Source organism: Filicampus tigris, chromosome 10, assembly GCF_054856515.1.
Source record: "Filicampus tigris isolate MCC_2025a chromosome 10, RoL_Ftig_1.0, whole genome shotgun sequence".
NCBI lineage: Eukaryota > Metazoa > Chordata > Actinopteri > Syngnathiformes > Syngnathidae > Filicampus > Filicampus tigris.
Genome location: NC_141226.1, coordinates 8,298,614 through 8,314,664, shown reverse-complemented (window position 1 = coordinate 8,314,664; position 16,051 = coordinate 8,298,614). Strand labels below are relative to the sequence as shown.

Genomic DNA, 16,051 nt, shown 5'->3' with positions numbered 1-16,051 from the left:
CATACCATATTTACACATAATTTATTCATTTTGATAATTGTATTATGGGCTCGGGGGAAATCATGTGCCAAAAAAGGAGTTTAGACAATAAAAATGTTTTTTGTATTCATTCTTGATTTATAGTTAGCATTTTTATTTTCCCATTTCCGAGTTTCTTCTTTAATTACCCTCAATTTGTCTTGCCAATTCATTTCACTACAATCCCCATTACAAATAAAGAGGGCAAGGATTTTAATTTCCTGTTTAATTTCAATGTTGATAGGTTTTCATGTCGTTCTTGTCTCCTATCCCGACACCTTCAGATTTGGAATGGTTTAAGGCAACACCTGACACATGTTCATAGAGATTTAAATATTCAGTTTGAACACTCATTTCTGACTGGTGCCTGTATGATAACCGGCAGTGGCCACCACCCTGTGTGCATGCCCCAAAGATGTGCCACTTAAACAATCATCGGAGTTAATGTTTTTGATCAATGGGCCTATTGCTAATACGTATATACATGGCAGAACTAAAGGGGCAACCCTGCTAATATAAAATATAAGTTAAGCAGTAAAGTTCTCCCGTTTTTGTCCATCTTAGGGGGCGGACGTTTTGCCACCCCCTGTCGACTGAAAATGACATCACAGTTAGGTCTCGTGAGGCTTAGGGACCGAGCCTGAGTAACAGACACCCATCCGAAAAGGTTTCTTATCAAGTTTACTTGCCACAAGATGGTGGCAAAGGCGTTTTTTTCAATTAAGGCCTGACTAAATGAAGCTCCTCCCCTCACTTCACCATAGTTTCTTGGCCCCGAGATAAACAATATGGCACTAAAGAACTATTTTTATTTATTTGACATGGCAAAATATTGGTTATGCGCTTGTTTGTCCAGGTGTTTCTTTCAACAAATGTGTTGAATCTGTGGGAATATTTCTTCATTTATCCAAAAGAACATTTGTAACGTCACAACTAACGTTTCAATCTGGCAATTGCTCTAACCACTCTTGACCAATCAGAGAACTTCTGTAGGCGATTCAATAATGATGTCTCTTCGTTTGCATTAGTGTTAAACAAAAATGCCTTGCGACGCTCAGGATCATCTTCTGTGAGGGCTTCCCGTTGCCAACAATACTCCATCCAAGATCTGTACCGTGTGCATAAGGCTCGTTGTCTTTTCTAGCTACAACTTCCCTTGGCAATAGAGCTTGTGAACAGATGTAGCCAATGAGGAGACTGACCTCACAGTCTTGCAAAGGATCTATTTCATCTTGAAGATGCTCTAGATGGGACCATGCCTTTGCAGTTTCACTTGTTGGTATGTGAGTTCTGTTGTTGGCAGGAATAAACTCACGCGTGTAAACCACTGGTAAGGAGATTCTTTTGCTGGAGTAAAAGCCTCTAATTTGCAAGTCATTTACTGTTTGATTATTTATTACTGTGGTTTTCGTTGTCATAGTAGAGAGCTTGAGTTTGACATGCTCTTTGTTTGCCTCCAGAGCTTCTGCTATTTCACTCAAACTGAACGTTGTGTCACTTTGTGAATCTAACAGAGCATATACAAGGACTTCTTGTTCTGGTTGAGCTCTGGATGAAACCCAAACAGGAATTATTGCGGCTGTTTGTGTGTCAGCTTCATGTCTTATTACTCTGTTTGAAGTAGCAGTTGCGGTTGTTTCCTTCTGTTGCGTTGGTTGGAATCTTTCTTGACTTGTGCTTGCTTCATTTCCGTCATGATCACTTTCTTGATCCGTGCTTTCCCTTTTCTTGAGTTGGATTTTCATTGGATTGTGGAGGTTTTTGTCCATCTTTGACTCTATCCTCACGTAGACAGGTAGGATGTTTCCTTTGGCATGTGTCGCAAACACTTTTACTATTGCAGCTCTCGGAATAATGATCAGCATTGAGACAGCCGAATCAAAGTCATTCAGATTGAACGTATTTGTCTGCTATTATCTTTCCAGTAAACTTCCTGCATTTGTGTGAGTGAGTGTCCTATCTTCTTACAGGAAACACATGTTGTAACTGTCTTTTCCTTGGAGCTTGTGGTTGGCCTTTCATTGACTGTTGTTAATGTCTTTGCTTTAATGCTTTGTTGTGTTTTACATTTCTGTTTTGCAGACTCTCGTTGTTTTAATGATTGCAGTGATGTAACGGGATTGCATGCAATTTTTGCTTCCCTTGTCAAGAATTTAACAAACTGGCTGAAGGATGGGAATTTGCCACACTATTCTTCGATGTCAATAACTTTTCGATTCCATCTCGCCGTTAGCCAATCTGGTAACTTGGTAAGAATTTTCCTGTTTTCATTACAATTAGTGTTGTTCCGATACCACTTTTTGGCCCCGATACCGATTCCGCCACCTGGCTGTGCAGTATTGGCCGATGCCGATACTGTACCGATACCTCGTTTGGAAAAAAATCCCAAATAAGCGGAATGTTTTTGTAATTCTAAAGAATTGCACACTCACTTGGATGTAAAATTATTCATATTTAAATCATCACTTGCGAAGTATCTGTTGTAACATACACACACAAAATATATATGTTGAATAAACAGCCTATTTTCATAGCTCTTCGTGCTTGTGAGAGTGAGACATGGGATACATACTGTATTCACATGAATGTACATTTGTAATGAAGCAAGGTGTAGCATTTGTACTTCTTAAATATATTCAGTGATTCTAACCGACCCTCCCATTGCGTGACGTCACATTTGTATGCTGCCAGAGGGGCAGGCGGTCGAGTGAGTGAGATAACAGAAGTCCGTTATGTGTTTCTAAAAATGGTTTACACCTGTGCTGTTTATGGTTGCTCTAATCGGTCAACTAGAGATTTTATTTTGTGATACCGGCAGTGATTCAAATTAACTGGAGGCAAAAACGAAGTTGTTTGAAAGCAGACGCGCACAATGGCTGTCAAGTCATCAACTTGACCACTTAACACCATCATACAAGGTTATGATCTGATGACTTTATATCAGTTATTGTTTTCTTTTTACTTTTGATTCAAGATTTACTTCGCACTGTTGTTCAACATTAATCTGTTAATTATATAGGTATACAAATTTCATATACGTTGATGGAACATTATAGAACATTTTTCTGAGCGATGTGTTGTAAACAAGCTCGCCTCTTTGTTAGCAGTTATCAAGCTAGGGCGAGCTCGAAAAGCTTCGACGGGTCATAAAGACGAGTTTATCTGGACATAAACCATTTAATGAAAGACGTTTTATAACATGAAGCTACTGATCGATGTACTGTGTCAAATAAAAGCAACACACTTTGCTACGAGACAAGGATCCAGCCGACGTGCCCCAAAAGTAATTGCAGGCTCTTGATAGCATCAAAGTCCCCTCAAGCAACTGCCTCCAATGTGCCGATGTATGTCCATATAGCGACCTTTTTCACCAAACTAGACATAAGTAGACCGATGACCAATAACGCTAATAATGGATAAGGCTTCTTCTCCTCGTATTTTCCTTCCGCATGCGGCTCTCAAATATGCGCGCTGCGTTCAAATAATGATGCCAGTATCGATAACCGGCATCTACGTTTTATTTGTTAGTCCTCCCCCCGATTATAGTTAGAATGTTTTGCAAGTCTAACATGCGGCCCTCACATTTACACTGTCTTCAAAATCTAAACAAAATGTGGGCTGGTCTCCTCCCTGGCTGGAACCGTCTGTAGGATTGATCCTCTCCAGCTGGTCCCATGGTCAGATCAGGACATGCTGGTGGTTGATGATTATATTTATCTTCATACAGTAGGTCAACAATTTCAACACTGTCCTTCACTGACAGTCTCAAAATAACTATACTTAATAATCACAACAAATCATTCATATCATAAATAAATAGCAGCCACTAACACATGGTATTTGTTTCAATGTTCTTTATCCGACTTTGTTTTCTTTCATCAGGTCCATTTTTAAATTATGCTAGTAATGCTAAATTTTGCGTTTGGATTGTGTCTGACTTTCATTTAGGATAATATTGTATTGTGTTACAAATATTTTTGGGGTTTTGGCTCCCATTCAGGCGGTGGATCAAATCCGGTCGAGTGGTATTAGCTTAAATCCGATTGTTTCTCCTGCTCTGTGAATCTAATCACAATTATGTTTTAACAAACTGCACTTAGAGCATATGGCATGGAGGAGTCCACCACATTGACGTTTATGGCTGATGTCATGATGATGACTGATCCTATTCTTTTGGACTGCTCTCATTCAGCTTATGTGCACAATCATGAATCAAACCTCGGGCTGTGATTGCTTCAGTCAGACGTATGTAATGCTTTTCTTGGCGAGTCACTCTTATACAATAAGCGGCTTATACGCTTTAGATGGAATCTATGGCCATGACCCATGGTCAAATCCAGATGCGATGACCTCACATCACTGTGTCAAGCTCAGAGTTTCTACCTCAAAGGCTGCCAGGGGTGACCAGATCATTCCCAGATTGGTGAGGTACACTCCAAGCAATTTGCCCCAATCACCTCTTGTAACCTTCTCCAACTTCAAAAACATCATACATGGACTACAATGGCTAAAGCTCATTTCAGGTGGTCATATTTTGAGGGAGAATGTACCTAAAGTTAATTCATATCATACTGTTTTGGGTTTTCTCTCATAATTAGTCTGACCCATGCACTATTTACACATTGATAGGAACTGTGGCACAGTAACAATCAAAGTTGTTGCTGTTTAAATGCGTGCAAACTAATTTTGACATAGTCAGACTGTATAAAGTGGGACAGACACTAGTTTGTTAGCAAGGGTTAGTGTTCCATACCATACCGGATCAAGAGAGGCAGGTTTCTGCAGTTGTTCAAGTGTAAGGGGACTAAACTAAGTCACACTAAATACAGTACTTGAGTTTATAGAATTGTTTTTTTTCTGGCAATTTGGACATTGCGATATAGAATTAGGGGACAACGCCTTCAGTGTTGTACTACTAGTATGTGTTTTCATGAATAGAAATAGGAGATAAAAATAAATGGTATGAAAGTTATATGAAGAGAAAACTAAAGGATGCATGAATGTTAGCTGCAAGGGTGATGAATTTCAGTTATTTCAAGACTCAAATAAGTTTAAAACAATATTTACTGGTGGCCAAGGGGAAAATCTAAAGCTTTCAACAGGTTCAACAGACTGACATCACGGCAGCTGTTTATGATACAACCTGAAAACTGAACTGAACAGCCTGCCTTTTTTATTTTTTAAAAGCTCTTACTCTGATGTATTGATCCTTGGTATCCTTTTAAATCACAACACCTCACACAGACAGCACAAGCATAGCACAAGATGTTGCAAAAACAGAATGCATTTTTGACAAAGGCAGTGAAAGTTAAGTTTGACACATTTTGCATGAATGTAAGTTTACACACATACTCGGTTGTGCTACTTATGCATGTTCCTTACAAAGACAGCGTCATTTTAAGGGGAATAACCATACGTTCCTATGGCTACTACAGGAATAATCTACCAGACACACATTTCTGATTGTTTTTGTTTCATGTTTATATTGACCTAAAATATGAAGCATATGTCCCTGAATAGAGCTCAGTCATTTCAGCCATTTACAGCCTTGAAAATATTCCGTATAAGCTCTTGGGGCTCACTTTGTTTACATACACTATAAACACAGAGTCCATTTAAACTATACGGTGGTTTGATGAGATCCATATGAAAGTGGCATATTTGGATCAATGAAGATGAACTTTCTGCTGAATCCCAAGTATGTTTTTCCTGTAATTTTTCACCTGTCTGCGCATAATTGTGAAATACAGTGGCCTAGACCTACCACACTCACATTAAAATCAATCCAATGTTTGTATTCCCCCCTTTAATTTGCCACCTGTTTGTATGTTACATAGAGTGAGCTTGCAATTCACTGCACTAAGCATCAACGAATCAAAGCGCATGTCGCTTCGAAATTCCATGCTCTCATTAAAATGATCGCTGCTGCTCTCTCATTCTGTGGTCTCATAAATGAACACTGAACTGGCGGCAAACAGACAGACGCCACAGCAAAGAGTGTAGCATTGAAGAGTGTTTTATTGAGACTAAGTTGCATGAAAGGAGTCCCAAAGTGTTTCCTGGACGCATTAAAACCAACATGTTTTCCCTTTAGTGTGGTTGGGAGCTTCTCGCTGTTTTCTCATTACTCTGCACTGGCTGCTATGAAACGTAGCGGATGGGACAGGAAATTTAACTCTTGAATAGGCCTCGATAGCTACAGTAAGTATTGTACTGCACATATTAGTACCGGTCATATCTTGTTGCAAATACTAACTATTAATATAGGCTTGTGTGTCTGTATGTGAAAGAGTAACGTTGAAAACATGATCAGAAACATTCACTCACTTTTTCTGTAGAAATGTGCAAATATGAAAGGAAGAGTCGTGTAAGTAAGGGAAACACATGTTTAATGCAAACACACGTTTCACCACTCTTCTGTTGTTTTTCAGAAAAAGAGCAGAGGAGGACGGAGAAGCATTCTGCAAGTGTTTTGTGTGAGGTATGCTGAAGATGAAATGAGATGTAAATTGAGTTTGCTGTAATTTAAAATGAGATTTGGCCATAAGAGGTTTTAATTTTAAGAGGCTTTTTAAACTGAGATACATACACACTTGTATTTTTCACCTTTGGGAAATTCTGTGCACACCTCTTACACATATCTTGTCAAAGCACAAAACCTGACTATGAGCGGTTTGGCAGATATCTGGTAGCCAGCTAATTTGGAGCAGAACAGCCCCAAAGCATACAATATGTTTTGTGGTGTGACTTGGCAGAGTGGCATGTCCGGGAAAGCTACGGGTTAATTTAAGACTGGAAGCAAAAGCTGTTGCCAATTAGGTGCAGCGAACGCCACATGTGGGCCATGCATGCAGCTTTCTCCAGAAGGAGCAAAAGGGGGCAGAGACCATTGAGAGCACGAGAGCTCCAAATCAGTTGCTCGTTACATAGATGGACAGTTACCAAGTGAAGACATACCGCAGATAAAACAAACCTGAAGGATTAACACAGAAGAAGAAGATAACCTTTTCACAAAGTTCTACTCTCAGCATATCAACATGGCATATATCTCTGCTATGTTTTTACTCAGTCTGACTTTTTTACTGAGCAGAACGGAAAGTGCTTCCGAAATGTGCCGGGGGCCTCGATGCATCTCTAACCAGGACTGGAGCGCAGCACAAGGGCGAACGGACGCTCACGCCGCAGTGTCCAGACGACAACTTCACCTCTCAACACAATCCAGGCAAGGACAAGCCTACCCCAATTACTACCAACAGGATGCTCGTTATGGCCATCACCAAACCAACACCCACCATCAAAACAGAGGCTTTGTGCAACAGACTGGTACTGATACAAGAAGGACCAACCCGAGAACAATCACCGCGGAGGTGTTTCATCCTGACTGTGCGGGCGGAACCTGCCCGACCACTGTCAATCATCAACCCGCACCCGACAGAGATGGGTCACAGGAATGCAAAGGGAATGAGTGTAACCTGCATCTCCGGATGCGCCAGAAACCAAAACCTTGTGTTGGCTGCAATACACAAAAGGGAGAAGACGCGAGAGGGAATTCTTCACCGGTTCATGTAAGAGACAGAGCAGCACAATTTATGGAGGAGAGGTCAGAAGGCAATGCATGGATACAGTTGACGTGTGACTTGAAATCAGGTTAGTAACAAAATCAAAATATTATACGTCATTATATATTGTAATGGTATAAGGAACAAGAGTTGTATCAGAAGTTACTTGTTTACAAAACTAGGTTCATGTTTGCTTGGTAGTGTCAGCGTATGACAATACGATTGGTGGTATAGAACCTCCCTGATAGAAAATTGAGGGAATCGTGATCTTTGTATTGGCAGATTTATACTATAGCACTGAGTGTTGTAGTCAAGACTACACCAAACGAGACCAAGAACGAGAGCATATCGAGACCGAGACAAGACCAAGACTTTTGGAGGTCGAGACCGAGACAAGACCAAGATCACGCAAAAAAAACTGAATAAAATGACCATATCTTTTTTTCATTGCGTTTGCAACAAAAGCAAGTTCTGTTGTTGTTTTTGAAATGTTACAATGAAACAAATCTAAAAGCTAAGCAAAGTAGTTGTTTAACTTCTTCTACAATTATGCAATCATACTCTCTAAAACTGAGCCATGAGCCATGTCAGGCCTGGTCTCGACCGGTTTTGATAAAAAATTTTGAGTCCAAATTGTCAGAGACTGAGACAAACCCGAGAGAAAATGCTCCGATTCTGAAACAAGACCCTTAAAAAGTGGCCTCAAGACCAGTCTCCAGACCAAAAGGGATCTCGAGAACAATAACACTAGTAGCGCTCAAGGCAAAAAACAAGGTTGAAGACACTACAGTGGTGGGCGCATTTTTTTCGAACTTCACATCACAAGATATTGTGCAAAAAAACGCATATAACAATGTGTGGCATTGAAGAAGAGATGGAGGCGTTCCGCATATTTGAGGAAGAATATCATTAATACTGCAAAAGCAAAAAACACAATTACATTTATCTTTCAATCGGGGGCGGGGTGGCCATCCGGAATTTTGGGAAAATGTGAATGGGAATTTCCCATAACGGCTGGTGTATTTCTGGGTAGATCCTGGCCCTCATGTCCGCCAGAAGTCCCTTCCCGAAGCCACCCAACCCCCTGGTAAACCTCAAAACCTGGTCGAACCCTGACACAAACACTGTTAAAGCCCTACAAATGGACACCACGTACACAGTAAAAACAATATGGTTTATACTTTCCAGTGCAGTGAGGAATGCACTATTGGGGGGGGGGGGGGGGGGGGGGATGTCAGCTCCAAGGGGCAAGCAACCACTGAGCAGGCGCATGTCACAACTCAGCCGGACCAACTCTTCAAGTCAAGACTCATTTGTCTTCCCACATCTCAAAGACAGCACTCTTTTGAGGACAATCATGTAGCTATACTGGACATAGAAGATGCTTTGAAAGAAGAGTGAGATAGGCCATGCATGTTAAGGTTGAGAAAATGTCTCTAAAACAGACGAAGGGGTTTATGACACCACTTACGATGCCATCCTTTCAACCCTTGCAAAGAAGACTTTAGCTTCCAACAAATAAGCAAATAAGGCAGCCATTTTTTTAGTCCTGTGAGGTTAACTTTTTAACTCTTTCTTAGAAGCAAATTGCTCAACAATAAATTCATATGGTGAAAGTGGAAAAGATCACTTTCCTATCAATCAAAAACTGATGAGTAGTGTCCAGACGAAGCAGCTGTGGCTGGTAATTTCTCAAGTCGGCAAATGATGAACATGGACTCTTCCCTCTCTTGTTGCAGGGAGCAATGACGTTCCTTCCGATGATGCTGTCATCCTGCAGCTGCAGCTGTCCAAGGACCAAGAGAAGGTTGTTGAGGCCTTGAAGGGTCAGCGGGAAGACGTCAAAGAGATGCATCGGCTCCTCAGCGAGCAACAGGGGGAGCTGGTCAACCAGCAGAAAGAAATACTGGCGCAACAGAGGAAAATGCATGACTACATGGAGCAAGTGAGATGTCCATGGATACACATCCCAATGATATTAGTTCTGCTTGCTTAATTTGATTGTTTTGTCCTAGGTCAAGGCACAGTACATCATACTATTGGACACTATCAAGCAAATGTCCATGCAGAACCTCCAGGAGGAGCTGGACAGCCACAGGGAAGCCTTGAGTGAGCCAAGCGGGACGCATCGAGGTCAACAGGCCATCTCTTTGCACAAGGTGGACGTGGAAGCCAGTGTCATGGAGGTAAAGGTCAAGTACATTCATTTATAATAAAGTGCACTATACTCAGAGCTGGGCACTTGACCCTTTTTTGCCAGTCCGGCCACGACCCTTCACCCTTGACCTGGGTACCCTTCCGGCCACGACCCCCCACTCTCAATCATAAACATTGTCGGCCCCCGCCCCGTTCCACCCCCCCCCCCCAAAAAAGTGTCCGTGATTGATGCCACCGCAGGAGCGATGCTAAAGGCAGAAGCTTTTTAAGGGTCATTATCTGGCTAATTTACTATTCAAACCCACTGTGGACACACTTCGAAATGCGCCACTAGTACTTTACTACTTACCCAACTGCGTGTGCTTACTTCCATTGTGAGCCCCGGGGTTGGGTTTGTCGTATTGTATAATTATTTGGGTCCAACATACGGCCAGAAGTTGCATTCAAAAGTTATTTATTTTCCACATTTCCCTTCGTTCACGGCCTTCAAAATAAAAGCATACCAGCAAACCACTATACACAGCAGGTTTGCAACGGCGTATTTCCGGAAGTAGAAGACGCCAGAAGAAGTGCATGAACTCCACCTTGATGTGCCAGCGTCATACTTGAGTGCTGTGCGCAGCTTAATATACTCCCGGACACAAATTGTTTTGAGATAAGTTCCAAGTCGGGGGGGCGTCGCTTCAAAAAGACAGCGACAACAATGGATGTCGTGCCTGCTACAACCATAAAGGGACCGAGATGACTAGACTATGCATTTAATTTTATTGCCAAACTAGTTTCCTTTTGCAGCAGCAACGAGCTGCGTGCTGCATCCTCTCTCTCCTCTCCGTCTGGGAAACTATATGTCATCGCAACATGTGACGTAATGGACCGATCAGAGCAGCAACAATTCCTGATGTGTGCGCGGCATGTGTCGCAGACCTGTCGCCAACAGCACAATGCGTCGGTCACGTGAATCAATGCGGAAGTTGTCGCTCGCGCCGAGGCGGGAGTAGGGAGAAGCCTAAAAAGAAGCCTTTCACTGAGTAGGCTGAGATGAAATTTGACCGCCTCGCGACCACATCAAACGCATGAGGGACGATTAGTGGGCCGGACTAAAATCTACTTCCGGCCATGCTTAGTCCAGCCAGTTTTTAAATTTGTCACCCCACGCCCCCCACGGGCATCTGGCCAGGCTGGAGGGTCCAACCGGTCCGGCCCAGGGACGGACTGCCCAGCTCTGACTATACGTATGCATATGACAATCATCTATTCGTTTGTACATGAATGCTCAAAGTTGCAAGTTTGAACCAATGTGTTTGATGCCCACCAGGTTGGCCATTCCCTTGTGACTTGTGGCAGATGTGGCCCTGAGGAATACTGTGACTTCAGTAGTGGTCATCCACGCTGTGAAAAATGCACCATCTGTCCTGCCGGCTTCTTCCTGGTGGCGCAGTGTTCAGTCCACGCAGACAGAATCTGTCAGGTGAGACTGAAGCATTTTGAAGCAGGTCATTTTGGAAACTGTTCAGTAATACTGTAAGCAACTTTTGTTCATTTGGGTTCAACAGCACACAGCTAAGTGTACAAATGTGGTTGCAGGACAGAGATGAATGCCTTGAGCTGGCTGACCTTTGTGAGGATCAACATAAATGTGTCAACACACCAGGTAAGGCTGGCAAATGACAGGCACACAATAGGTAGACTTACAAAATTTACTGAGATCCAATACAAGAGCTGTATAATAGCAATGCTGTGTTAACTGTGCTTGATGGACAGAGAAGTACGAACTCAACAATATCTCAATCGTCACTTTAGTTTTAGTTTTTTTTAATCACCGGGTCGATGACATAGAAAAGACAGAGGGAGTAAAGTCAATAGTGGTCATGATTTGGATTGATTGATTGAGGTGTTAGAGACTTATATGGCAGAGTATGAAGCAGGGAGCATTAACAATGATGATGGAACCCATTTGGGGATGCAAGATATTTCCTATCCATTTCCTTATTCAAGATAATAGTTTGATGTTGTCAGCTCCAAGAATGTGTTGTGCCCAATGTGTTTGTCTTGTGCCGGTTTAAAAGAAACACACTTTTCTGGCGTTCAAAAATGCTCGTCCTTTCAATGGCATAGAAGCCTGAGCCAACACGAGCTAGCTTTTTTTCTGCTCCGTACGAGCATTATGAAATCAAAATAAATAAATATAAGATTCTGTGTGTAGATTTTTTTTTCGTTGTGCCAAGTTATCAAAATGAGTACTGTTTATAACAGTAAATATCTAAGTACAGTAATCTTTTTTTTTTTTACTTTTACTTGAGTAAAGGAGTTGAATCAGTAGCCTACTTGTACTTCTACAATCTGTATTTCTAATTAATTTCAACCTATACAGAGTTTAAATAGTTTTGCCAACTGTAAATAAATATTAGACTGTGTAAAGCAACAACGTTATTACATTTATGAAGGAAGATATCGTTGCTGTCCTGTGAAAAACACGTCTAATTTTGGATTTTTTTTTTTTTTATTTCACGTTAATGTGTTGTCTGTAACGCGGAAGCACCATTCCTGTAAAAATAAGAAAAATGGAGAAAAAAAAAAAAGCACATAAGTGTTTTTCACAGGACATCGACAATATTTTGATTAATCTTTGTTACAGAATTTTTCTTAACCAAGTCAGGTCATTTACCAGTACTTCCTTTCCTTGCTGCCATAGTGTAATTCTGGTGAATATCTACAACTCCCTAATATACATCATGAATGCTTTGTGCTTGACATAGTTTCTGTCATATTTAGACGGAACTTGCACGTCTGCATACCCATACATGTTTTGAATTGTGTTCCTTTTATTCCATATTATCCCCAGGTGGATTTAGATGTCAGGGAATGACAGAGCGAGACGGCAGAACGGGCATGTGCGGCCGCGACTTTTTCTACAACTTGGACATGGATGAATGTCAGGCCTGCGCTGAGTGTGAAGGACAACAGGCGGCATCACAATGTACATTTATAACAGACACCGTCTGCTCTGGACAATCTGCCGGTGATGGTGTGCTCTCTCTTTCTTGGATTGGAGCTGTGAGTCTGCCTGACATCAAAGGCCACATGGTGAGCCTGGCCTCGCCAGGTGTGCAGCTTCACATCCAGGAACGGGACCATGCAAGCCTAGCATCGGCCGAGGACGGACACCTGGTGATGAAGAAGCACGGGCTGCTCTGGCTGGACCAGAGCCTCTCAGTCAAGCACGGCTGCCGCAGCTTTGTTCAGGTGTGTTTGCATATGAACGCCAGCGACGGCTCGGAAAGTCATTACCTGAGCGGTGTTAGAATTGAGCAACAGGAAGCGAGGTCTTTCCGGGGCGTCAGCATCAGCACGGTAGCAGAGGTCGCCCCGGGTTACGTGATCTCCACTTCCATTTGGAGTGCTAACCACCACTGCAACCAGAGCAATGGAGATTTGCGTCTTTATGACCCTTCAACTGCTTCTCTAAGCTTCATGTGGCTGTCCCACGACACCGGTGCCGTCGCCATGACGGCACAGGCTGCGCTGTCAGCTCACTATCACACAAACCATCGGCCAATCTTTCGCATCACCTCCACTTCGGATCCCTACGTGGTGGTTCTGACACATGACGGCCGTGGGATACGTTTCGCCGAAAGTGGTACTGTGCGCTTTGTATTCCAGCAGGCGTTGTACTCCATAGGTCAGGCATGTGTGAGTGAGGGCTTCCAAATGTTGGCTTACCTCAATCGCAATGGTACCGTTGTAGAGCTGTGCCGGACCTTCAAACCGGGGGTCCACTATCGCGACACATCCATTTCTCTCTCTGGAGCGACTGAAGTTAGTTCTGGAGACACACTGGCCTTTGAGATTCTGTCTCCTGGCCAGTGCAATGTCCGTTTCTTTAGTGATGACACAGGCATCAGTGGCCTCAGCTTGGTTTGGGTTCCTGCTGCTATCTCGGCCTCTATCTATGCCTCTGTAGCTCAAACCGGCCTTCCCTCGGGAGCCGTGCGAAACAAGCCTCTGTTCTTCCATCTGACCAGTCCACAGGTGTCTCAAATGGGGCTATCAGGGAAGGGGTCCGCTGAACCCAGCCAAGATTTTGTCTTCAGGGAGAGTGGCACTGCCAGTGTAGCTCTGGACCTTAAACTGATTCACTCCTGCAGCCTGGTCAAGGTGACTCTACTCCGACAAAATGACCCAGAGAGGCCTGGAGCAGCCTGGGAGGCAAAGGAAGCACGGCCCACCCCCCTCGCCCAACAGGTAGGCGGACAAATGCCTGATGGTAGTCAGTGGGCCAGTGTAAGCCTGCGGGCATCCTTCCAGGTACAAAATGGCACAACGGTGTTCTTCACACTGGACTGTGTACGAGGACGAGTCAACCAGGTCAGCCACCACGCAGGAAGTGGAGTATCAGTCCTCTGGGTGGCTGCATAACATCAGAACTTCTACCCTATTTCACCACATGGATTTCACTTCAGCGGACTTACTGTAAGCCACAAAAAGAACAGATGCATTTGGCTATGAATTATACTCTGATAAACAACTACAAAATGTAAAAAGTTTGCTTTGTCTTTGCAGCTATTACAAATGAGAATTTTTGTGACATTGTGACAACATTTGTGAGGTAATGTTGGCTCAGAATCTCTATATAGCCTACTCTAGGATGTTAAAAGTGGGGTTGAGGTCGGCGCACTCAAATTTAGCATTTTTTTTTTTCCAACAGAACACAAATGGGGTTTCCCCAAAGTGTTTGCATATGCAAGATGAAGAATTGATCTGATTTACATGGATGGGTGGCACTTACACAATAGATTCCATATATATATATATATATATATATATACATATATATATATATATATATATATATATATATATATATATATATATATATGTATATATATATGTATGTATGTATGTATGCACACACACACACAGTACTGTACATATACTCTACCGGAAAGCGGAAAGAAACAACTAGGATAAAACCTAACAATGTAGAAGAATATCATTCTCAGACATTTGTATTTTGCACATATTAAGCAAACAAAATGAGATACCGTATGACGAATCCCTTTTGTTGCCCTTAGGTTGAGACTTTTTTTTTAAACTCTATTTACAATATCAAATTTCTTATTCATCTACAATTACACTGCCACTTACGATTCTTGGTGCTTCTAATCTAACATGTAGTCCACTATACCACCACTATAGGAAAACATGCTGTAGCTGTTGTGTAAATCCACAACGCTTGTTGCCCTTTTTTTTTTTTTTTCTTTTTTTTTTTTAAGTTTAAAGTAACCTTTCCATCATTCTGGCCACATTTCCTGCCCCCGCAAAAAAAAAAAAAAAAGTAGTTGTTATGAACATGTGTTTTATGTTAGTCACCATTTTCTAATGTGAATCTACTGCATGCCTTGTTTAATGGCTGTGTTCTGCCTCTTAAACAGACTCATGTGTTTCACAATGGTCCTGTTAACGTGCAAATGTGTTCAGGAGACAGAATATTATAATGCGCCATGTAAAGATGTAACTATCATTTATCGCAGCAAAGAAGTATTACATTTATATTTGATAGTGATGGAAATAAAATATAAATCAATATTCCTTACCTGTTGTCCGCCACTATTCTTGTCAGAACATTCCAGGTGGTTCCGATTAGACAGGAAAGCAAAGAGCTCATTTTTCATGAGTTGAAATGACATGAAATGATTATTTCTCAACCCCCACTGGCCTTCCGACGAACTTCCTCATTCCCTCTGTGCTAAACTGCTTTGGCATAAAATCAAGAGTTTGCAGGCTTATGAAAATCAGTTGAGCATTTGATGTTGAGTACTTGTGAAAGACCCTCAGGTGTGTGTGTTACAGGATAACACCAGGATGCTACATCGACTTTGTTTGTGTGTTGGCTGTCCATGACAAAATGAAGGCCCATACAGGCGGAAGGAACAATCTTTCAGTTGTTTGTTGCATGCCCATTTTGTATTACGCTGCCCTATTTCATTCTACTCCATTATTATTCCCATCAACTTGTAACACAAAATACACAATATATAGTATATGCTCAATTCACACAAACTCAAAATTCAACATTGTATAGATCAGGGGTCAGCAACCTTTAACACTCAAAGAGCCACTTTGACCAAGTTTCCTTGGTCTTTTTGACATCTGAAATTAAGATATTAGCCTATACACACACACACACACCCCCACACACACACACACATATATATATATATATATATATATATATATATATATATATATATATATATATATATATATATATATATATATGTATATATATATATGTATATATATATATATATATATAT

The 16,051-nt window shown here is 41.8% G+C and overlaps 1 protein-coding gene across 6 annotated transcripts; it reads left to right on the top strand.

Annotated features, from left to right (window-relative positions):
* The first annotated feature begins 1,615 nt into the window (after nt 1-1,615).
* On the top strand, nt 1,616-15,327 carry LOC147140643 (uncharacterized). Of its 6 annotated transcripts, XM_086042823.1 has the most exons (10): nt 1,616-1,813; nt 2,101-2,267; nt 6,450-6,499; nt 7,109-7,665; nt 9,317-9,522; nt 9,593-9,763; nt 11,050-11,202; nt 11,319-11,385; nt 12,577-13,976; nt 14,040-15,327. In XM_086042823.1, exons 2-10 carry the CDS (start codon nt 2,217-2,219, stop codon nt 14,148-14,150), a joined length of 2,766 nt encoding a protein of 921 aa, XP_085898949.1. In that variant the 5' UTR covers nt 1,616-1,813; nt 2,101-2,216; the 3' UTR covers nt 14,151-15,327. The 6 variants fall into 6 exon arrangements, with proteins under 6 accessions (XP_085898949.1, XP_085898951.1, XP_085898946.1 ...); XM_086042825.1 differs by lacking the exon at nt 2,101-2,267 and adding an exon at nt 6,113-6,219 and having other exon boundaries at nt 12,577-15,327; XM_086042820.1 differs by having other exon boundaries at nt 12,577-15,327.
* Nucleotides 15,328-16,051: the final 724 nt, after the last annotated feature.